This window comes from Halichoeres trimaculatus, unplaced genomic scaffold (genome assembly GCF_033239565.1).
Source record: "Halichoeres trimaculatus isolate MK-OKI-2021-1 unplaced genomic scaffold, fHalTri1.1 fHalTri1_scaffold_17, whole genome shotgun sequence".
NCBI classification, from domain to species: Eukaryota; Metazoa; Chordata; class Actinopteri; order Labriformes; family Labridae; genus Halichoeres; species Halichoeres trimaculatus.
The window spans coordinates 10,026,352-10,052,121 of NW_027437195.1; the positions used below are offsets into that span (position 1 = coordinate 10,026,352).

General features: G+C 39.8%; 1 protein-coding gene across 1 annotated transcript; it reads left to right on the forward strand.

Annotated features, from left to right (window-relative positions):
• Nucleotides 1-187: 187 nt before the first annotated feature.
• On the forward strand, nt 188-20,594 carry LOC141806054 (protein NLRC3-like). The gene is made up of 10 exons (XM_074691281.1): nt 188-289; nt 4,278-5,615; nt 5,685-6,177; nt 10,178-10,351; nt 14,124-14,297; nt 15,696-15,869; nt 16,468-16,638; nt 19,163-19,336; nt 19,730-19,903; nt 20,413-20,594. Exons 1-10 carry the CDS (start codon nt 271-273, stop codon nt 20,417-20,419), a joined length of 2,898 nt encoding a protein of 965 aa, XP_074547382.1. The 5' UTR covers nt 188-270; the 3' UTR covers nt 20,420-20,594.
• The last annotated feature ends 5,176 nt before the right edge of the window (nt 20,595-25,770 follow it).

The window sequence follows — 25,770 nt, forward strand, 5'->3', positions numbered from 1 at the left end:
AATAATAATAATAATAATAATAATAATAGTAGTAGTGTTGTAGTAGTAGTTGTAGTAGTATCTTTAGGAACTTATTCTCAGTGTCAATGCTTTTAAAACTGAATAGTTCTCTTTTCTCTGAGAAGTTGTCAAAGATTCATGAGTTATTGATAAGAACACATTTGTTTTTGAAGGTTTCGGTCCAGCAGCAGTCCACAGAGAGCAGAGTCCCCCAGACCCAGCTGTCTGTCTCCCTGAAGAGTGATTGGTCCAAAGTCTTCCTCTACAGTAATGAACCTGGACCCTCAAAGTAAGTCACTGAAGCTGTTTTCACTCACGCACTCCTGATGGCTCTAGATAATGTGAGGGCAGCTGAAACCCCTGAAATCTTTCTGGACAGCAGGTTCACATCTGTCCCTCATAGTGTGGAGTCTTCTCAGACAGTGTGAGGTTTGTGTTGGATACAAATGGGAAGGCCTGTCTATCACACAGTCAGACAAGAAAACAGGTGCACTGCTTTTATTAAAATGGAGGGTTCAAATCAAACAGATATCACAGACTGAAGGCTGGTTTCATCCAGAGGAAGAATCAAACTTCAACTTTACTCATTCTCTGCCGCACTCAGTCCATAGACATGCTCTAAAGTTTTATCCTCATTTTCTCCCCTTGTGTCCTTCAAATGTCAGAACAAGTGATGAATAACCAATATCTAGTGTTCCTGCAACACCTTAAACAAGTTATATTACTAAATTTCAGAGTTCATGATCAGATTGGCACTAGATAAGGGCTTAATAATTAATAAATAATCTAACAATGACGCATTTTACTGGTTAACCATTCAGTGTAACTCTAAACAAGACACAGACTAAACAGCGTGCAGTTTTGTTTTGTTTTTTTTTTGTTTTTTTATATGAAAGTGTTGAACAAGTTAAAAACTGAGACAGAGACTCCTCGTTACCTCTCTCTTCTATTAATTTCCTTGAATCTCTCTAATGCATCTCTGGCAGGAGGGACCAAGATTCAAATGAAATAAAGAAATCCTTTCATACATGAAATAAATCCACTGATTTTTTTTTTTTTTTCAATTTCTTCATGTCTGTACTTTGGTGTCAGAACGTCTGACACCAACGTAGAGATAACATTTAGAATAAAGAGGATTCAGAATAGATTCTTTGCTGTCCAACCTTTTTGTTGGAAATCTGTTTTAGACTCAGAATTCTGAGATTATGGTCAAAAGTCACAAAAAATAAAATTAAGAGAATTATTATTATCATTATTATTATTATTATTATTATTATTATTATTATTATTATTATTATTATTATTATTATTATTAGTGTTGTTGTTGTTGTTGTTGTTGTTGTTGTTGTTGTTTATTTGAAACCTGCTGTGGTTTTTAACCTTCATACAAGAACATTGGATCCAAAATCATTTTTGTGACTAAGAATTCAAAGCTAGAACTAAAACATCATGCAATTCTGAATTTGATCGAGTTTTTTAGAGTAAATTCAAACCTTCAAAACATTTTATTGCTTTCATTTATCCCTGTAAGGAGTATTTTCGAGTTTATTGAAGCAAAACTACTAGGATAGATAACATATAATCTGTAGCGTAGCTGTATTGCAGTGTTGAGGAGTTAGATTTACTGTTTTATCTGGTTTGCATAGATTCTGCATGTGTTATGTAAGAAAACAAAGTTGTTCTCTTATGGGTAATTTTAATCATTAGAGTTAATTTAATGGATAAGAGTATGAATCTTCTGAGTGTTTGACAGTTGGGAAGAAAAGGGTTACAGAAGAGGAGAACTGATGAAGGGGATGAGGAAGGAGACAAGAAAGGAAGAAGGAGAAAATGTGTTACCCCTAAATTCCACCGCACGCGCTGCGCTGCGCCCTTCTGCGCAGCACTTAGCTTCCATTGTAATCTATCAGGCAAATTCCACTGCACGCGTTGCTGAAGCGCCGGCGCGAGAAATGCGCTTCAGGTCTATTTTCTGCGTGGCCGCTTCCAAATCTCGTAAATTCACTGTCGAGAAGAAAGCACTAGACAGGAAGTCACCGTGTGATATACCTGGAAGATTCCAAATAAAACACAATGCACATACTCTCAAAGGTAAGTTTCCCCAATATGTTGTAAATACGTCAGTGCATCAGGTAAACAGTCGGTCAGAGGGTCCCAGACGCAACAGGATGCCCATGGATGAAGAGAAGCTGATCTTGGAAGTGGAGAAGTTCAACATTCTGTATGATCCCAAACATCCTTTTTATAAGGATACAGGCAGAAAGGACAAGGTGTGGACTGACATATCAAAAGTTATGGGAGTGGATGGTGATCGTGTGATATCCTATTCACACAAGAGCCTGTGTTTCTCCGAGAACCAGCCCCCCCCAGATTGAGCGGCGTAGCGTGCTGCTTCCAGCGGGGTTTGACAATCGGAGCAAGACCACGGCGCTCTGCTGCACTGCACTGCGCGGCTCGTGCGGTGGAATTTAGGGTGAAGAGAGTATGGGGTTATATTTGTGCTATCAGAAACTGAAATTGAATTAAAATATTGAATTTGAAAAGCATGAAGTGTAACTGAAAATTAGTGTTTTGAAAATGAATTTATTTTTTAATTGAATTATTTTTTAATTGAATTTGAAAAAACACAGAAATCAATTTCAATTCACAAAAAGCAGTTTCAGTTTTAAAATTCAATTTCAATTCAGAGCGGCACGACCGTTACGTCATCTTGTGTCTGTAGGGAGACTAATCGAGCACAGATTCACAGACACCCTCTACACATCCCCGGACCCTCCTGTGTTGTGTCTAGCTATACTCCCTCTCCCCTGAGCGGGACGATCGTCAGTTCAACAATGGTTGAAGACCAGTGGTTAAATAATCAAGTTAGAAATCACATAATACACATGATCGTCTGTCAACTATGTTACCCTGCCATCGACAGGCGACTGGTACCACTCTCTACTACCTCTCTGCTACTGCCTTTCGCCCAGTGACAGCTGCACCCACCCCGCAACCCCGAAAGGGACAGCCGGTATAGAAATGAATGAAATCACGTACACGCCCCTCACCACCCCCGAGTTGACAATCGAGGATGGCTGCCCCCCGTTCTAAACAGTTATCAAGCTCCTGTAATAATCAGTTCATAAGCACTTCTGACAAATGTTTGTAACACTAAATCAGCCGTAAACATAGTATTATTAAACTTATATTTGTAGAAATGCTACCTCAGTATTATTTACATCCCTCGTGTGGTATTTGTGAACTAAACGCAGGGCTTCCTAACAACAACTAACACAACAGTCCTGGTATGTCAGTACAGATAGTGGATGTGTAGAGGGTGTCCGTGAATCTGCTCGATTAGTCTACCCGACGGGCACAAGATGACGTAATGGTCGTGCCACTCTGAATTGAAACTGAATTTTAAAACTGAAACTGCTTTTTTTTAATTGAAATTAAATTCTGTGATTTTTCCAATTCAATCAAAAACATAATTAAATTTAATTAATAAATTCATTTCCACAACATTAATTTTCAGTTACACTTTATGCTTTTCAGATTCAATATTTTAATTCAATTTCAGTTTCTGATGGCACAAATATAACCTCATAAGAGAGGAGGAAAGGAAAGTTAGTGAATTAAACTGATAGAACAGTTTTGAGGATTAATGAAATCTTAACAATCTTTAATTCTTCAAAAAAGAAAAAAAAAGTCTGCTCTACATCTAGTACCGTAGACTTCCATTCATGACTAAATAAGTGAAGCTGAAAGGAGAAGACTTAGAGAAGACTTAGAGAAGATAGTTAAAAACAAGTACATCACATGCTGCCCATAAATTTTAAGCCAGTGTTTAAATTATTTTTTGTTATTTTCCACAAGAAATCATAAAAATATAAAATATGCACTATGATTACAGGAGTATTCTCAACACTTTTAAACTCATGATAATTGTTTTTTGGTAGGCACATAAAGGCTATCCCAAGAAATATATTTGCATACACATAAATGGCTTGAATTAGTGACAGCAACATGCATATCAGAAAAAAAAATAATAATTAAATAAAAAATGAAAAATCTTACTTTTTGGGGGAATGCTCCGAGACTGCCCCTGTTGTCCTGGTGCCTCTTGTTAGACCTGCCCTGAACAAAGTAAATCTGTACACCTGTCTGTTTCTGTGAATTATTGACATTTCATTGGTTTGATTGTTTGCACATCTTCATATTGATGAGTTCATGGAAATGACCATTTAATTTTCACATTCTCTTTATATTTTTTACTCTTCTTTGTCTTTTTTCAGAGCCACCTGGTCTGCAGGAGGTTTTAAATGAGCACAAGATCAGTCTGAGGAGGAGATGTGAACGTGTGACTGAGGGAACTGATGAATCAGGAAGTAGAACCCTCCTCAACAGGATCTACACTGAGCTCTACATCACAGAGGGACCAAGTGAAGAGGTGAACACCCAACATGAGGTGAGACAGTTGGAGACAACCTCCAAGAAGAAGATCCTCCAGGACACTCCCATCAAGGTCCAGGAAATCTTTAAAGCCTTACCTGAGCAACAGAAAGTCATCAGAGTGGTTCTGACAAACGGCGTGGCTGGGATTGGAAAAACTTTCTCAGTGCAGAAGTTCACTCTGGACTGGGCAGAGGGCTCTGAAAACCAAGACCTCAGTCTGCTGCTTCTGCTTTCATTCAGGGAGCTGAACCTGATCAAAGACCAGAGCTACAGTCTCCTCAAGCTGCTCCATGTTTTCCATCCAACATTAGAGAAGCTGACAGCGGAGACGCTGGCTGTCTGTCAACTGTTGTTCATCTTTGACGGCCTGGATGAATGCAGACTGTCTCTGGATTTTAACAACACTCAGCGTGTGTCTGATGTCACACAGGAGTGCTCTGTAAACCTGCTGTTAACTAACCTCATACAGGGGAACCTGCTTCCCTCAGCTCTGGTCTGGATCACTTCTCGACCTGCAGCGGCCAATCAGATCCCTCCTTCACGCGTGGACAGGCTGACAGAAGTACGAGGCTTCACTGACGCCCAGAAGGAGGAGTACTTCAGGAGGAGGTTCAGGGATGAAGATGTGTCCAGCAGAATCATCTCACACATCAAGACCTCCAGGAGCCTCCACATCATGTGTCTGATCCCGGTCTTCTGCTGGATCACTGCTACAGTTCTGGAGCACATGATGAGCACAGAGCAGAGAGGAGAGCTGCCCAAGACCCTGACTGACATGTACTCACACTTCCTGCTGGTTCAGACTCAGAGGAAGAAGAAGAAGTTCGCTGAGGGTCATGAGACCAGTCCTCAGAAGCTGATGGAGGCTGACGGAGAAGTTCTCCTGAAGCTGGGCAGGCTGGCATTTGAACATCTGGAGAAAGGAAACATCATGTTCTACCAAGAAGACCTGGAGCACTGTGGTCTGGACGTCACTGAGGCCTTGGTGTACTCAGGAGTTTGTACAGAGATCTTCAAAAGAGAGAGTGTGATCTTCCAGAAAACCGTCTACTGCTTCGTTCATCTGAGCGTTCAGGAGTTTCTGGCTGCAGTCTACATGTTCCACTGTTTCACACACAAGAACACAGCAGTACTGGAGGACTTTCTGAAGAGACAAGACAATGAACACGATGACATTGGTGAGGAAGATCAAGACTGGGAAAATGAACATGAAGACCAAGATGATGATGATGAAGATAATGAGGTAGATGATTATAGTGATGTGGATAGTAACTCTTGTTTGAAAGTCTTCTTGGATAAAGCCATGAAAAAGTCCCTGAGAAGTAAAACTGGTCACCTGGACCTGTTTGTTCGCTTCCTTCATGGACTGTCTCTGAAGTCAAACCAGAGACTCTTGGGGGGTCTGCTGGGTCACACAGACAACAGTCCAGAGATGATCCAAAGAGTCATCAACAACCTGAAGAAGATGAACAGTCGTGGGGTCTCTCCTGACAGAAGCATCAACATCTTCCACTGTCTGACAGAGATGAAGGACCCCTCAGTCCATCAGGAGATCCAAGAGTTCCTGAGGTCAGAGAACAGATCAAAGAAGGAACTCTCTGTGATCCAGTGTTCTGCTCTGGCCTACATGCTGCAGATGTCAGAGGAGGTTCTGGATGAGTTGGATCTGAAGAAGTACAACACGTCAGAAGAGGGACGGCTGAGATTAATTCCAGCTGTAAGGAACTGTAGGAAGGCGCAGTAAGTTTAACTGAGATCAGCATTAGCAATCAGTTTAGATCTGAAAATAAAAACACTATAAATTATCATTACTCTGAAGATGATAATCTACTTCTTTATTTAAGTGTAACGTGATGTGTTTTGTCCCTGATGTTTTTTAGATGTTTCAGACTCTGTGATCTTTCTGATAATGATGTTTAAACAGGATATGATCCACTCATTCTCATGAAGCACATTCAAAATATCAAGTGTCCTCTCTTATTAAGACAAACTTTATTACAGACTTTCATGCAGTGAGCTCTCAGTGATCCACTGTGAAGTTGTGGCCTCTGCTCTGAGGTCCAACCCCTCCCATCTGAGAGAGCTGGTTATGGGTGAAAACTACGAGGTGAAGGATTTGGGAGTGAAGCTTCTGTCAGCCGGCCTGGAGAGTCCACACTGCAGACTGGAGACTCTGAGGTTTGTTCACTGACTGACTTTTATTGTTCAGCTTTTGTTTCAATTTTTGGGGATGTTTGGGGAGTTTTTTTCTGAGAATTAAAAACCAAGTTCCTCTCAGGTACTCATTCTCCAGGGGTGGTAAATTCTTATTGGAATAAGGAAAAGTGGAGGAGTAAAGGGTTTGTTGGGGCATGTTGTCAGGCTTCCCTCAGACTAACACTGAGTTCAGTTCCACAGAGTAGATAAACTCAGAAGTAACATCCACTCGATGCAAAGAGCTCAGACTGCTGAAGTTTCTTATTAGTTTCAGAGACACTACCACCCATGGCTTGGCCCACCTCTTGCTGGGCCTTCCATTTTCACCCTATGTGGACAGTCAACTCTGCACCCCTCACTGCTTTGTCCCTGGACTTACTCACCTTGAATACAAGATGAGCCCTCTCCTAATTGTACCCAAGGTTTATGGGCTTCAGTAGGAGCTTTAAAGCATTCTTGCCAAGAAGGCCTGCGTCTGTGGAGCAGCAGAGTAGGTCTAACCACTTCCTGATGTAGGAGGACGATGGTTTCTCAATCACTCACTTTCAACTGCCACATTAAATGCCGAAAGAGAATAAACAGATAGGGCCAACTCCCCATCTGTCTATCAGACATTTCGGCTGTGTACTCCTTGCCAAGGCTTTGGATGGGTTGCTGTGTCAGTAGCTGCGTTTCCATTACACTTTTTTGCAAAATAATAGCGATATTTCTGAAGTTTCAATAAAGAACAATTGCGCCTTGCTGGTGTTTCCATTACAACTAGAAGTGCACACAACTTGAGTAAAGTAAAACATAACCTTCATACGGACACTGCACTCATGATGATGCTGATTCATGTCGGCCATGATCACGCCAACTCAAACAGGCAGGAATGAAATACTGAAGAAAACTCATCATCTTCAGCTCGTCTACTTTCTCACTCATGCACACAGACCTCCGCTCTCCCTCCAACTCCTCTCTGACTCTGACCCACTCACAGCCGCCCTGATGCCTTCACAAATGTTGGTCAAAAATGCAAACATCTGCACTGAACACATAACTTACAGCAGAGCTGTTAAAATATGAATGCCAGAGTCCGTAAGTGTGGCAGCGGACATGTATGAGGAGGTGAGGGGGGTGTGCTGCTATGACAACGTGACATGTTTTTGCGAAAAAGGTGTTTCCATTGCACTTTTGCCAGAAACTTCAATATCAAAACTTCTGACAACGTCATGAGAGCTTAAAAACTTTTTATTGATATTTTAGAGGTTTTTTTGAAAATGTGGTGTTCCATTACCATTTCTTTACTGCGATATTTACATTTTGCGCAATTCTAGGTGTAATGGAAACACAGCTAGTAACGGTATCTTTTCCCCCCCGGCAGTGAAAACCATCCTTTCATTCCTCACCCCTTTCCCAATGAACTGGCCTCTGGACTTTGAAGACTTGATCGTCATCCTTGCTCACACTGTCAGCTCATCAAGGCACTTGAGGAGTTATGCCGCATATAGAGTGTGTGCAGTATGTAAGATGGTTGTCGCATGTACCCCCTGCAATGAAGGAAGCCTGTCTCCTGATGGTGATCTAAAGCCGCGTTTCCACCGAGCAGTCCGGTCAGTTCGTCTCGGTACGGTGCGCTTTTAGCTGCATTTCCACCGACTCATCCTGGAACGGATCCCTAAAAACCGAGACGAGCCGGCCTACTTTTTTGGGACCCTTTCGTATGGGTGCCAGACTGATCGGATCCGCTCTCGGGAGGTGGAGCAACACACTGCAGACGGTTGATTGGTCAAAAGAATCGTCACTTACCTCGACAGCGGCTGCATTTCTCCTGGCGGCACACAGACTTCTCTGAAACGAAGCTTGATTGCACTTTGTAACAGAGAGTTACATGAAAATCACAGAGAGGACGAAATGCTGCATGTCTTCCATCCGTGCTCTTTGTTTACTGTGTGGCTTTTGTCTTCTTTGTTGGATTTAACAGCGGGGTAAGCTGCTACAGCGTCGCGCTATTGTTTAACTGCTGCGGCTTCCGGCATCAGGCTTACACACCGCCTACCACGAGAGGGCACAGTTTGCTGTGGAAACGCAAACGGGATGAGACTTAACTGTCCCAAACCGTCCCAAACCGTACTGAACCGACCCGTACTGCTTGGTGGAAACGCAGATTAAGTCTGCCATACACATTGCCCAGGCCAAGTCACACCAATTAAGATCACTCTTCTCTCTTTTAGCATGTCGTATCTGCTCTTAGATCATGGATGCACATTCAATGCACCCAGGAAAGCCCGGAAGCCCGGCCTTTAGACATATTATGCCAATGTAGTTGAAATGAGTGCAGCCCATGAAGATGTGCTTAGTATGGAGGAGATGAATTGTGAGAAGCCACGGCTGTATACATAAATAGGCTTTGTATCAGTTGCTACTTTTTTCTTATCTGCTCAAAAGAGAAAAATGTGATCAAAGTGTTCAGCTTTCCTTTGTGAGCTTACTGAAAACCCTAAGAGTTTCAGATTTTAGTGCAACAGCTAATAGTAGTTTTGGGTCATTACTTGACTTAGCAGCCTAAGCCCACCATTAAAAAGCAGCTCTGTCTTTCCCCCCACAGACTGTGATTGGCTGCAGGCTCCATATTCAACAGCTAATGCCACAAAAGGGTCAGCTGAATAACTTTGGCTTTAGCTGTTCTATTTCATCTTCTTCAGCTGTGAACAGATTATTAAACACTAAATGGTCATTCAACTTGCATCATTCATTTCTGATTCAGATTGGATTGCTGCAATTTGTCAGAGGGCAGCTGTGCTTCTCTGGCCTCAGCTCTGAAGTCCAACCCCTCCTATCTGAGAGAGTTGGAGCTAAGCTACAATGAGCCGCAGGATTCAGGAGTGGGGCAGCTGTGTGGTTTTCTGGAGAGTCCACTCTGTAGACTGGAAACTCTGAGGTCAGTTCACTGACTATCTTGTTACTATTGCTCTGATATGTTTAACTGTGGAGGCTAACCCTCCCACCCTCCTGGGATGCATTGTTGCCAACACAATTGCACAAGCTCACTTTGAATGGCCGTTATTTCTACACTGTTTGTCCTATAAAATAAAAAATAAAATAAATCCCAATGGTATCCAGCGGCTGAGATGTTGCTGTTTCAGCTTATATGTGTTTTTTAAAGTAATTTTGGTCAGGCATCCAAGTAAGTGTGTGAAAACACATGGAGTGCAGAACACCAATCTCAGTTTTTACACACACACACACACACAGACACACACACGCACACACACACACACACACACACACACACACACACACACACACACACACATAAATATAAATATATATATATATATATATATATATATATATATATATATATATATATATATATATATATATATATATATGTGTGTGTGTGTGTGTGTGTGTGTGTGTGTGTGTGTGTGTGTGTGTGTGTGTATATATGAATTATGTTGGCTTTTGCTGTTAGGGCTTTCGAATTCCATCCTTTCCATCTTTGAACAGGTTATTAAACACTAAATGATTTCTGAAATTACATCATTGATTTCTTATTCAGGCTGTATAGCTGCAATTTGTCAGAGACCAGCTGTGCTTCTCTGGCCTCTGTTCTAAAGTCCAAACCCAACCATCTGAGAGAGCTGCAGCTCGGTGATAATGAGCTTCAGGATTCAGGAGTGGGGCAGCTGTGTGGTTTTCTGGAGAGTCCACTCTGCAGACTGGAGACTCTGAGGTCAGTTCACTGACTGTGTTATTACTGTTGTTCTGAATTTTTTTTACAATGGAAATAACCTTTTTTATATACATTCCTTTATGAAGCTGATTGTCTTTCATTTATATTTGGGTGTGTAATGTACTAAATGTAGTCTTCAGTCAAAGAAGAGTGCGTAACTCTTAGTTAGTGTGGAAAATATCCACTGTTTGTCGATTCATCAAATACATTTTGAGTGTTATCACCACACTTTGGATTTTGAAGGTCCTCTGAACTTATTTTTGGTTCCAGCTGTCTTTGGGCGAGAGGCAGGGCACACCCTGGACTGGTTGCCAGTCAATAACGAGGCCAACACAGAGAGACTGTCAATCATTAACAAACTCTCAGCTACACACTCAAGACCTACAATTCAGAGTGACCAACTGACATAGTGTTTCGTGTTTTTGGACGGTGGAAGGAAGCAAGAGTATCTGGAGAGAACCCACACATGCCCTTTTCATTTGATATGAAAAAGAATAAAAGAGAGAGGGGAGGAATGCTCTTGTAGTGGGGCACAGTGTGATATTAGGAAAAAAATGATCTCAGCACATCAGCACGTAATAACCATTACAATGAAACTCTAAGACTTACACATGTGGGAGGGGGAAGGCTGGTGGGAAGGTGTCACAGCATATACACTAGGGGGCGTACACACAGCCTCACTTGGGCGTGTTGCATCAACCCTCAGCAGACTGCACTGTAACAAGGGAGAGAGGGGTATGGGAGCCAAGAAGAGGTTGAGTTAGAGGAGGTGTGCGTGCTATGTGTCTTCGATGTGTGCTTGTGTGTAAGCCTGTGGACTTCATCTTCGCCCAGGCTCAAGAATGTCTCTGCTGTCTGATGATGACAAGGCCGTGGCTGTTGCCTTGAAAACAGCCTCAAAGAATTGTGATCCAGACACAAAGTTTACAAGAGTACGGGGTGGTAGGTGGTTAGGGCCGAGCTTTTGTTTACATAACATCCAGGAGAGTAGAGCGCTATCAGCCTACTAAGGCCAACATGGTAGAGTCGAACGAAAGATAAAGATTGTCTGGGACAGGCCCACTGCAATTTTTGTCTGCCTAAAGTACCTCTGGTTTATCACACACAGAAAGGCCCACCTTGTCCAAAGTGGGATTTGAACTGGTAAATGGTAAATGGTAAATGGACTTGATCTTATATAGCGCTTTTCTAGTCATGGACTACTCAAAGCTGCTTTACACCACAGGTCACACTTACCGATTCACACCCATTCGCGCTCACATTCACTCACTGATGATTCACAGTTTTTCTATGTTAGATATCCATCAGTATGTCAAACACAATCTTGCTCTTTCATGCCCATTCACACACCACTGACGCAGCAGTGGGAGCAACTTGGGGTTAAGTGTCTTGCCCAAGGACACATCGCTGTGTGTCACGTGAACCTGCAACCTTCCGATCACCGACCAAGCGCACTATCCAACTGCGCCACCGACGCCCCCTGGTGACTGTTTTGCTATGAGGCATCACGCCATTGTGCAGCCCTAAGTTTAATTCTTGTCTTCAGTTACTTAGTTCATATCAAACAGTGTTACTTTTGTCGACAAAGACTATGACGAAAAATATTTGTCAACAAACCTTTTTCACGGACGGAACATAAATAAAAACTAAATAAAAAGTCAGACATGATGATGAAGACTGTGACAAAATATAACAAACATTTTCATCAACAAAAAATGACGAGATGAAAATGTTTGGGAGGAACGCAGGCCTATAGTGGCTCTTGGTTAAAATATATCACAGAAGCTGATAACACTAACCCTGGGCTGGCTGCATTGGCAGCTCTTTTTTTTTTTTTTTTCTTTGTTCCTGTCTGGTACCTTGACAACACGTCCGAGTATGCAGGTGCAGCAGTGCTTGTGGGAGGATCATGAAAACGAGTCACAAACCTCTATTTTTACACAGTCTATGGTTGAATCGCAAGAAGAGCCAGGTTGGAGCTGAAAAGGCGAGAAATAGCAAAGGAAAAGCATCTGATGCCACCATATTATAAACTTAGTAACATTTTTATCAAGACGAGCTGCAGGATGAAAAATAAACTCCAGATGGAGAGGACGAAGGCAAGATGTAAGAGAAAATACAACGCTGCCTGCAAACCACCGTCAGTTGCTGAAATCTTTACAGCATACATTTTGAAAGGGTATTATCATAGCTTATTTTTATATATTAATTTCATCTTTTACCTCGCTTTATATGACAGTTTGAATCTCCTTTGGGAAGGACATCAGTTTTGAAAGATTAACCTCAGGGTATGTGGAAAAAATCAACAGGCCATCTGTATTTAAACAAATCTCTTGCTCTTGGTCCCTAACATCTATTCCTTTTGTCATCTGACCCTCTCTGACAGATCAAGCTAAGGATTCAATAAACAAAGCAAAATGAACAGGACTGTAAAAAAGCAGCCCTGGTATCAACCTCACTCCAGATTTATAACATGGGAGAGGTGCCCATTAATTTTTATCTTAGCATTTGGAGAAGAGTAAAAGGTTTTAGTTATCAGGGCTGTCGCTTTAAAGCGATAATTAGATTAATTAATTACACCACAAATTAATGCATTATTAAAAAAAAAAACGCAAGATTAACTCATTAACTAACCTAACAGCCATTTCCAGAGCATGTGGAACAATCTTTCAAGACCCAAATTATTCTGTTTTCTATGACTATGTAAACACCAAAACTACCTAAGAAGAGTGGGCTCTCTTTTTTTTTGTTTCTCTTTCTGTTTTTGATCAAAAAAATAGACAAAATGGTTTTTTTTTCTTTTTTTATCGCGTTTATCTCGGGCACTCCCTCTTTTGATCCTTTCCATGATCTCCGTCGTCTTTTCTCACGATCGCGCCGCTCTTTCTCTCTGAACTACCGTGACACATCCTCTGTTGGAGCATGAGCTGCCGCAACTTTTCTGACTTGCAGCGTCTTGCTGTGTCTCTGTCATCTCACATCTTCTCCTCATATCCATACTAATCTCTCATCCTAAGAGCGCACCGCTCTCACCCACAGTAGTTTGCGAGCAGGATTTTGATTAACATGCTCTGCCAGACCCCGCATCCCCCTGCTGACAAATATGATGTGCTTCTATATACACAGTAAACTGCTGCAATCATCTATAGACGTCAATGGCAGCGAACACATTTCAGTATTGGCCAGCTGAAAAATTGTGGATCTACAAATCTTCTCTTCTTTGTGTATTTACTTGAATAGTCATGCACTACAATTCTGAAATGTCCTAGAATTAAAATTCTTTATTTGGGAACCTTAAGCAGACATGAGAATTAAATGTGATTAATGAGATTAATTAATTAATTACAAATCCTGTAATTGATAACATTTTTTTAATCACCTAACAGCACTTGCTTTAATACAATTCATGAATTTGTCTTAAAACCTGAATTTTCTCAGCACCAATCACAAGTACTCCCTGCGCATGAGGTCATATGCCTTTTTCCTCATCCACACTGATTGCCACAGTACTCCTGTTCTCTTTGCACATGTAACCTAACACATATAGGACCCATCTAATATTGAACATGTCACACACTCGTCTCTAAAGGGACGTATCCAGACATTGTATTGATAGTAATGAAAGATTTTTTTTCTCATGCTGTATTTTACAGTTAACCTATAATGTGGCTTTAGCTGTTTGGACTCTCATATTTCATCATCTTTAACTCTCAACAGATTATTAAACATTGATTGATTTCTGAATTTACACCTTCATTTATTTTTGATTCAGATTAAGTATCTGCAGCTTGTCAGACACCAGCTGTGCTTCTCTGGCCTCGGCTCTGAACGCTAACCCCTCCCATCTGAGAGAGCTGGACCTAAGCTGGAATGAGCTGCAGGATTCAGGAGTGGAGCAGCTGTGCGGTTTCCTGAAGAGTCCACTCTGCAGACTGGAAACTCTGAGGTTAGTTCACTGACTGTGTTATTCTGCTGCTCCAACAAATGTAATGATGGAAGTTAACTTTTTTCATACACTCCCCACATTTATGGAGTTAGGATGAAGATTTTCTTTACTTCATATTTGATGTTTAATTTTCTAAATGTGGTCTACAGTCAGAGAAGACCACGTGACCCTAAGTAAGTATGAAAAATAAACACTGTTTGTAGTTAAATCAAAAGAATTTTTAATTTTTCTCATGTAGTCACATCTTGTTCCAGAAGATCTTCTGAACTCATTCTAGCTTTGTATTATTTCTTTTTCCTTTCACATAAATATTTGTATTCATAAATGCCAAGTCTAAACAGCTTCTTGTCTTTAGACTGTGGATGTTTGCAGGCAGCAGCTTATACCCCTTTTTTCATCATAAGAACCAGGTGCTAATTCAGTTCTGGTGCTTGTGCTCAGTTGTTTTTAATTGTGTTAGTCCTAAGAACCATTTTAGTTTTCTATCAGCAAGGAGCTAATTCTGAACCGCAACATTGTGTCACAGTAAAATGCCTGTACTGCACTGCATATGCCACTGTTTTAGTATTTCATCAAGGTTTGTGGACTCGGAGGGGCTGCAGCCAGTGGGAAGGGGCAAGACTGTTTACAGTGTTGCCATCTTCACAAAGATTACCCTGGAATCGCTCAAGTAAAAGCAGATCTTTTTTCTGCATTTCTTGAGGTGGTTGTGACATTATTTTTCCTGACTGTCTGCTGTATACTGTGCTCATCTGTGTGTGTGTGTTTGTGTATCAGAGCAGAACTCTGCAATGCACAGTACAGAGAGCAAATGAGAACTGCAAACATGCAACCATGTAGAGGCAGAAATGACATCCTGTCGTGAAAATAAGATAAATAACATATGGCTTTTTAGTCTGATAAATACCAGAACAAGGCATAGACCAAGTGAGGCAATGGTTGCTGCAGTAATTTCTCCTCCATTTCAAGTTCTGAATGAGAAACTTCAACGAGTAACAGACGTCAAACTCAGCAACTTTTCTTTTTAAATATGGCTTTTTTACTAGCTTTATTTAAGCAAATGTTTTGGGGTTTTTGTCATGGGAAACCCACCCCCAGCCTCTAAAGAAGTTGGTGTTTTGCTCTGGCCCAGCAAAGAGTTGGTGCTTGCTTAGCCCCAGTTTTGAGCTCCTGGAGCCAACACTTTGTCAGGAAAACAAAGAACCAGTACTTTGTTAGGCACCACCCTAGTGCCAGCATCAGCACCAGCCCTGTCTGATAGGTCTTTTTCAGATGTTGTATTTTGACCCAAATAATGTTGGCTTTGCCTGATTGGACTCATATTTCAACTTCAATTCTCAAATGGTTTCTAAACACTAAATGATTTCTAAACTTACATCATAACTTTTTTCTATTCAGATTGAGGCACTGCAAATTGTCAGAGATCAGCTGTGCTTCTCTGGCCTCTGCTCTGAAGTCCAACCCCTCCTATCTGAAAGAGCTGCAGCTGGGTGACAATAAGCTAAAGGATTCAGGAGTGGAGCAGCTGTGTGGTTTTCTGGAGAGTCCACTCTGCAGACTGGAGACTCTGAGGTCAGTTCACTGACTGTGTTATTACTGTTGCTCTAAAATGTTAAACAATGGAAATTATCTTTGTTCATACATTTTTCACATCTTTAAAGTTCAAATACTAATTATTCTGTGTTCATATTTCAATGTGTAATGTATTACTTGTAGTCTGCAGTCAGTGAAGACTGTGTGACTCTAAGAGTGAGAAATATCCAATTTTTTGGTGAATTAAATGACAGTTGAGAGGGTTTTTTTTAAGAAGCCAGAACTACACAATCTTTAAGCTTTCCACTAATTATGTTCCTGTTTTGATAAATTATGTATTGTATGTAAAACTTATTAAATCAGGAGCATGTTATTAATGTGTGTTGACATTAACAGGAGAAAAGTTCCTTTGCTCATTGAAAGGCCTGTAAGCTGAACTTGACCAAGAAGCCTCAGCATAATATAACACTGCCAGACACAAAGACTGAGATTTCTTTGGACACAACCATCTAGATCCTACATTTCTATGATTTCATGATGATCTTCAGGAACAAAATGACAAATCTCTGTACTGATACCACGACAAAGATCTTTATTGTTGACTCTTCAGTATATTTATAATTTCCTTCTGATTCAGACTGAGTGATTGCAGTTTGTCAAACACCAGCTGTGCTACCCTGGTCTCTGCTCTAAAGTCCAACCCCCATCTGAGAGAGCTGGAGCTGAGTGACAACCAACTGCAGGATTCAGGAGTGGAGCAGCTGTGTGGTTTTCTGGAGAGTCCACTCTGTAGACTGGAGACTCTGAGGTCAGTTCACTGGCTATGTTATTACTGTTGCTCTGACATGTTTAACAGTGGATGTTCACTTTAATCATACATTCATCACATTTATGAAGTTGAATTAAAATTATCTTTTGTTCATATCCTGATGTGTAATGTACTGATTATAACCTTCAGCTTGAGAAGACTGTGTTACTGAAAGTGTGAGAAATAACCAATCTGTTTGGTGAATCAAACGAAAGATGAGAGTTTTATCAAAGAAGTTACATCTTGTTCCACAAGATCCGCTGAACTTATTTTGACTCTCTATGTATTTTGTTTTCGTCTGTTTCCAGAAACAGTCAGGAAGAGACCTGACACATATACTTGGATATTTCTCATGCACTTAAAATTTCTGAAACAGAGATAGGTGCTTTAAAATAAGCATGGTAAAACCAGTTTACACAGAGCCCCTCTAGGGGACACAGAGAAAAAAAAAGATTTCCTGCATGTCTTGCAAGATCTTGCAAAAAAATTGCGAGAGCTCACAAATATTGTCACAAAAGTAATAGGTCTGCGTTATTTCCAGGTCAATTTAACCAAAACAAGGGGACGCACACATCTGTGGGAGAGGTTAATTGAATTTTATTTTGACAGTCTTAACATAACAGACTTAGTGGTCCATTTGTCTGACACAACAGACATCATTACTTTTAGAATTGGAAGAGATATTAGGTTGTTCCACCCAAACAGTAACCACGTATACATGGACCCAAATATTCCGCTTGCATTGGGTGTATTTCCTCAAACGGAAAGAATTTAACCTTTGTTTACACCTCATTCCAAAAGAAAAGTGCCAATCCGAATGGACATTTAATTGGTTTCACAGGGGTGGAATATTCCTTTCCCCATACCGATTGAGGTATCATGTATCCACTCAGACGGAAAGTTGTCAGGGTGTGTTCTTTCAGGGGATGCTAAGATATGATGTAAGACACAACTGGAGATGTTCCCCAACTTTAAAAATGGCGGCGAGCCATCAGCACTGGAGGAAAATTTGCTTTCAATAATAGTTCGCTTTTCATAATTTCAAGACTGGACGGACACTCGTAATATGGAGTATTGCATTACCGTGATAAAAAAAACTGTTGTCCTTCGTCTTTGATAAATCACGTGATGTTAACGTTTTTCTGCGCATGCCTCATTGATTATTCTGTTTGATTATAGCGGCGCATGTACACCAGAGATTGGAAAATTCCTTTCCATGTATACTATTGTTTTCGGAAAAGTCATTCAGAAAGATTCCATTCGGAAAGACGAAAAACTCCTCATATAAACGTGGCTAGTGAAGTCATTTCTTGTTCATCCCCTCAGGATTAAACTGAACTCTTTAAAGCAAACATCCATTAAAAAACGCCAGCATTTACTGCAACACTATGCGGTGAATTGATTAGTGCAAGTACTTAAGCGTTGGCTCACTTGAGTGTCAGCTGATGAAAAGAGAGATCATTGACAGTGTTTTTTATTAAATTCTCTGACTAATGTTACATTAAGTTTGTCACATTTTATCAGGTGAAGTCATGTTCTCCCAATGGACTGTAGCCATGCCCCTGATGCATGTAAGGGAGTTTTGAATTAATTTTATTTCATGCATCTCTGAACTTTACTTAGGCATTATTGTATTTTGTACAATTTCTTGCCACCCCGTGTGCCTGCTGTGAGCCAACTGATAAAACAACTTTACATTAAAGGCAAATTGCAAAATAAAATTCATTGAACCTCTTCCACAGATTCCTATATTCCACTGTGTTGTGTTGAATTGACCCAGAAGTAATACACTGACCGGTTACTTTTGAGACAACATTTGCAAGAAAAATTATTAGTTTTCTTGCAATAGTTTTGAGAGGTCTCAAGTTTATTTATTGATTTGTTTTTTTCAAAATGGCCATTGCACTGATGAACTTTTCTTTAAAAAAAAAAAAAAGAACACTCACATGGTCATTTATAGGGATGGGTATTGGTAAGACATATTAATAGCAATGCCCTTATCGATTCCACTCATCAATCTGATTCTTTATCAATTCCCTCATTGGTTCCTCCTGTGGATTTTGTGTTTACAGAAAGTAGGCTTTACAGGTTTTCTGTGTTAACATTTTATTGAGTTAATATGTTTAAAAAGAAGATATAATTTATAAAAAAAAATAACAATAATTAGATGAATTAAAGTCAAAGTCTTTGCGCATGGATCCTAGATCTATGGATGCCTGTCTCTGTCATTAAGAAAAAAAATGTGAAAACAAAGTGGTAAGTCATAATTATAAAAAATGAACAATAATTATGAGATAGTAAGTCATCATTATGAGATACTAATTCATAAAGAAAAAGAAAATCAATATTAATCACAACTCTCTTTCACGTTTTTTTTTCTTTCTTTATATATTTATTTTACAGTTTTGAAGTAATGTTGGTTTTGGCTGCTTGGACTTGTGTTATGTCCTCCAACTCTCAACAGATTATTAAATGTTGATTGATTTCTTAATTTACATATTTTTTTTTTATTATTATTATTCAGATTGAGGCACTGCAAGTTTTCAAACATCCGCTGTGCTTCTCTGGCCTCTGCTCTAAAGTCCAACCCCTCCTATCTGAGAGAGCTTGAGCTGAGTGGTAATGAGCTGCAGGATTCAGGAGTGGAGCAGCTGTGTGGTTTTCTGGAGAGTCCACTCTGTAGACTGGAGACTCTGAGGTCAGTTCACTAAGTCTCTGTTATTACTGTTACTCTGACATGTTTAATAATGGAAATTAACTTTGTTCATATATTAGTCACATTTGTGATGTTGAGTTTAAGATTTTTTCTACTTCATAATTTGATATTTACATAACGTACTGAATGTAGTCTGCATGCAGAGAAAGAAGTCTGTGTGACAAGAGTGAAGAAAATCCACTGTTGGTAGATAAATCAAATTAAAGTTGTGAGTTTTCTGGATCAGTAACATAAGGATTCAGAAAAACCCTTTGGACTCATTTTTGCTTTCTATTGATTCTGTTTTCTTTCTGATTTATATTTTTATTGTGTTCAAAGTTTTCAGAGATTCTATCTCCATTTATTATTATCATTATTTTATTTTATTTTTTTTAGATTGAGCTGGTGCAGTTTGTCAGAGATCAGCTGTGCCTTCTTAGTCTCTGCTCTGAAGTCCAACCCCTCCCACCTGAGAGAGCTGGAGCTGAGTGGAAATAACCTGAAGGAGTCAGGAGTGAAGCATTTGACTGATCTTGAGGAGAGTCCTCTCTACAGACTGAAGACTCTGAGGTCTGAGATTTCCTTTTAATTCACCACCTTTAAAAAGCACTGAATCCCGTGTTGTGTTCTGTCCGCGTGACGTCTTTTTGTTGATTTCTCTAATTCTCTGGCCTCTTCTCTGGTCTGTTTTCATCTATTTTCTTCTACAATAAATGTTAAATTGACTGGACTTCTTCCGGTAATTGATTTCACATTAGATATAAAAATGCTGACCCTTTTTAGTCACTGAAACAGGAGAAACCAGCTCATGAGCAGGTGTTGGATTAACCACCAGGAGTTGACTTAAACTTTGAGAAGTTAGCCTTTGTAAAGCCCTAACTCCTCTCCAGCTTCACCCTCTGTCCTCATGTGGTCACTTTGGGCTCCTAAAAGCAACTTAACGGTGGTCAGTTGCTGAACTTGAGAGTCCATGTTCAAAGTGGAGAATACGTCATGTTGATGTTTGGTCCATCATTTCTACAGTCTGTGATCTAAACTCTGATTTATGACCTTTGCGCTCTGTCTCCTTCTACACTCAGCTGGTGATCTCTGTAGGAGTGGTGATGATCCAGAGAGGGTGAAGCAGCAGCAGCAGCCTGTGTGTGAAGAGGCTCTGACTGTACTGTGTTTCTTGGAGGAAGAAGAAGGAAGAGAGGAAGAGGAGGGCTTCATCCAGCAGTGACTGACTGAGGAATCACAGCAGGTGTAGGTGACGGTCAGTGCTGCAGTCTGAACTGATCTAAGATCAGGTCCACTCTCAGACACAGTGTTAGGTCCAGCATAATCCTTCTCCACTCCTGCTTCGCACTCGAACACCTCCTCCACTTGGGACCTCCACCTTGATATCCTGTTGTTTTCAAAAATGTGTTGATTTTTCTCTATCTGATGATTCTCACTGAAACTCAACTCTGTATATGTTTTGAGAACGTTTTCAGTTTGGAGGCTAATTGAAGGGTTAATGAAATAAATTAACATGCTCCAGAGTTGTTGATTGCTCATTTTTAACACTGCCCTCATCACTTTAAGTCCAGTGTATATTTATGTGTTTATCAACAATGCCGCAACGTGGGTGGAGTAATGGTTTGTTAAATGGGGTTGGGGAGTAAACCACCAAAATAATGCACTTTTAAACTGAATATCATCACTTATTCACATGGTAAACAGTGTAGAGAGATATCACTATTTCTCATACCAAGATAAATGAACATCCGAACATATTCATTTCAGCCAGGATCAAGGTCAAAAATGTATTACAGTGAATTCAGTAAAAGCATAAACTTCTTGGTGAAGCTAAAAAACAACTTCTTTCTTTCTTGCTGTATATATATATATATATATATATATATATATATATATATATATATATATATATATATATATATATATATATATATATATATATATTTATATATATGTATATATATATATATATATTAGAGTAAATACTATAAATTTTTTAATTTGTATATTGTGAGTGTGTTACAAAATACCTATCATACAACACGTATATCACATATCAGATTATTCTATTACTGTTAAACTCACTTTGAATATTACAATATTCCAATCTATATGTCAAGTATCACTCCTACATGTAGGACATTTGTAGGAAAAAAGACAGCTTGAAAATCAGTTAAGTATTCAGCGAGTTATGATTGATTACATGTGCTGACACTTCAGTGTGCCAGCCAAACAGATTACACTGAGTAGAGCGGTTGACTAGACCAAGATGGCGGCCCCACGGCTCGTCAGCACCAATAGGTGGTATCAGTGGATGCAGCATCTACTTTTTTATGATGTTTATGGCTCCCACTTCTCCCTTTTATAGAGTGCCACCGTGAGGCCATTGGCTGACAGTGACTCTAACAATGCAGCTCATAATGGAGCATGAAAAAGGCTTTCACACGAAGCTTGCCGTCCTGTTCTTGAAATAATACTGCACCTAAACCTTGGTTAAATGCATCTCTGTGCAGAAAAAATGACTTAGTAAAGTCTGGGAATTCAAGGATAGGTGGCTCAACTAGACAGCCCATCAATTTCTCCAGTATGTGTTGGCTTTTTCTCCCTCAGAGCTCTGATAGCAGCAGGATCCATTTTGCTCTCCTCTGCTGACACGATGCGTCCAAGGTAGCGAACTTCACACTTAAACATGTCACACTTACTTGTCTTTAATTTTGTCCCATGATGTTTCAATTGCTGCAAAACCGTTCTGAAGACAAGGGTGTCATCCAAGTATGGTACGCAGATATCATCTTGCAGACGTTCCAGAACGTTCTTCCATGCATCTCTAAAAAGCAGCTGGAGCGTTCATCAGGCTGAATGTAATTCTGTTCCATTCATATAGACTCCAAGGTGTCAGAAAAGCAGTCATGGGTCAAATTTTGTTTGCCATGAATCCCTGGTGACAGGCTTTACCTTGATCCAAGAGCGAGAACCAGGAGATTCCTCCAAGCCCACCCATTATGTCCTGCACTCTGGGAGTAGGCTGGCAATCAGGCAGAGATTTTTTGTTTGGTTCACAGAAATCAATACACAGTCTCAGGGTCCCATCTTTTTTTTCGAACACAGAAAACTGGTGATGAGTACGATGAATTGGACTTTTTCGGCCAGCCTTGTGCGATGAGGTCATACAGGTAATCTTTCAGCTCCCTGTATAATGGCTTAGGCACAGAGAGGTAAGTTTTTGCAACAGGTCAGTGTCACTGAAACAGTGTCTTTCAAAGATATGCTGAGTTGAAGTTTCTCAATACAACCAATTTCATCATCAGTTTTTGACAAAGCTCTGAATGGATTAGGGTTGAAATGAATTAATGATCTTCTAATCCAGTTTAAACCCTAAAGACCAATCTGTTAGTCTGGAACAGGTCTGCTGCCAGCCCTAAGAGCCAGAAGCAAACATGGAGAAGCAGCATTCAGCTTCTATGCTCCAAATATCTGGAACAAACGCCCAGAGAATAACAGGTCTGCTGAAACTCTGAGCTCCTTGAGATCCAGGTCAAACACTCACTGTTTCATGGCTGCTTTTTGTTAGAACATTTTAACATATCTTTTTAATGTCTTTTTTAATGTGCAATCTGCACTGCAACTTTTATGCTTTTACCTCAGACTCTGCTTTAACCTTTTTTTTGGCATTTTTTTTTTAAATTTTCTTTTAAAATGTTTGCTGACCTTCCAATGTGTATTTGTATCACAGTAAAGCGCTTTGGATTGCATTGCTGCTAAAATGTGCTCAATAAATAAACTTGCCTTGCCTGCGAATGCATGCCTTTATTGTTAGTTTTCACATCTAGAATGTTTTTTTTTGTTTGTTTTTCTGTTTTTCTTTTCTTTCTTTCTTTTTTTTTTTCTTTTAATGTGTTACATTAATAAGTTTGACAACTATCCATGGACCACAGTAAAATAATCTATATTTTAAAAAGAATATTTCTTTGCAAAGCCATGGGTTCACAGGTGTTAAAGAAAATAAAGGAGGCAATAAGAAGAGGTATAATTTGACAGGAAAATGAAACATTCCTCATCATCTTTTGATCTTATCTCAAATATCAAGCATGTTGTATGCTGTGCTTTTATCCAAGCTGTATGTTTTTCAGAGTTGGATTTTTAACTTTCTAACCATAAAAGTACTGACTCCTCATAATTGTACAACCTTCAAAACCGAGTGCAACTTTACTCAGGCAGAAAAAACTGTGGTTTAACAGTCATTATCTATTAATATGTTACCTATTTTAGCTTAAAGGTTAAAGTCAACACGCCTCGCCTCCTGTTCCCATGGGTACCAGGTGTTTATGGTAGAAATCATGTGGTGTAAAATGATCCGGTGACACAAATTTCATTTTCATGTGTGTCACCTTTCTGTGTCCCCCTCTCTCAGACAGTATTAACACATTAACTTTAAGAGTAACACGCTTCCTAGTGTGTGAGGGAAAAAAAGATGCATATAGGGAATACATTAAGTGTTACACTTGTTGCCACAATTTTTGTCCAGAGATAAGGGATGAGAACTTTTTTTTTTGTTTGTTTATTGTTTTATTGCTTGTGGTCTGGATAAATCTGGAATAGACATTGTTAAGCAAAACCTTAACTACCAAAGGAAAAGAAAAAGTGCAGTGTTGATGTCACTGCACCATTAAAGCATTTTAATTCAAGGTGAGGTAATAGATCTCCAAATAGATCACACCAAAAAACCTCAAGGTTACAATATGGAATGAATATCCTATCTTAAATCAAGAGCATTTTAAATTGATTTGAGAGCAGTATTATATTGATTTCACGCTCAGATTTTGTGATATTGTCTCTCAAAACTCTGCTCTTGCGCTCAAATTTGCTTTGTGCGTGCTCAAACTGTCTCCTCGTGCTCAATTATAATGCTGCGCGTGCTCAAACTGTGTCCTCGTGCTCGGTTATAATGCTGCTCGCGCAGATTTCCTGCGCTCACACTCCAGTTCTTCCTCTCGCGCTGAGGGATTTTTTGCTCACAGATCTGTGTGCGCTCGAAATTTTTTGTGGATCAACCAATATGGGCTGACTAGTATTGACCAATCAGATTATCCCTGTTTGTTTATGGAAGTGTTTGCTGTTGTTCACGGAGCGTCACATACGGGCGGGCACTCTTTCAACCTGGTTTATCACCCCCTGGCCTGCAGGGCTGTAATAAATGTGATTTCTTTAATTTTTTTGTCCACTGTTAAAATCAAATATCATTCACTAGATACACGAGCACCCGTGTTTTTAACTGAAATGTATACCCATAGCTGCATGACACAGTGCTCTTTGCGGTGTGCTGGTGGGGAAAACAGTGTCACCATCACGAAGCTAGCGCGACAACAGCTCTCATAAAAAATGGACCAACAGAGTCAAGAAAATCAGGCAAGTTGTTTTATGAAAACTATATTGGGCTGTGCACTGAATATTTGATCATATACCTGGGGTTATAGATACATGGAAACTATACAAAAAAATATTTATGTAGGCTAACCCTGTATTTGTTTAATTTGTTTTTTAAATGATTTATAACATTAATAAATGCGAAGTATGATCATACTGTATGCAAGATGTGATCCTTAAGGAGGACTTGGAAAGGGGCTTATCCGAACATTATGCTTATCAATTAGTCATCATTACGTTAACCATTGATTAATGCTTACACACCATTTTAAAACGATGCCTGGCTCTAACGTGTTTGCTCATCATGTTTAGCTCATTCTCCAGTAATCATGCTGTTGACTGGAATACGAAACATCTGTTTTGCACGGTTTATTAGTCTATCAGTAATATCTTGGCTGCAGGAAGAGGCTTCCTAATATCAGTAATTAATGTTCATTTATAGCTGATAACGAAGGGCACAAGGGCATTTATACCTTACTTAATGCATTGGCTAATCAAAGTAAGGTAGCTTATTGACTGTCATACAGGTGTAGTATTGTTCAGACATAATGCTAGGTATATGATCAAATATTCAGTGCACAGCCCAATATAGTTTTCATTAAAATGAATTTAAAACAAAAGCCTGATTTTCTTGACTCTGTTGGTCCATTTTTTATGAGAGCTGTTGTCGCGCTAGCTTCGTGATGGTGACACTGTTTTCCCCACCAGCACACCGCAAAGAGCACTGTGTCATGCAGCTATGGGTATACATTTCAGTTAAAAACACGGGTGCTCGTGTATTTAGTGAATGATATTTGATTTTAACAGTGGACAAATTAAAGAAATCACATTTATTACAGCCCTGGAGGTCAGGGGCTGATAAACCAGGTTGAAAGAGTGCCCGCCCGTATGTGACGCTCCGTGAACAACAGCAAACACACCCATAAACAAACAGGGATAATCTGATTAGTCAATACTAGTCAGCCTCCTATTGGTTGATCCACAAAAAATTTCGAGCGCACACAGAGATCTGT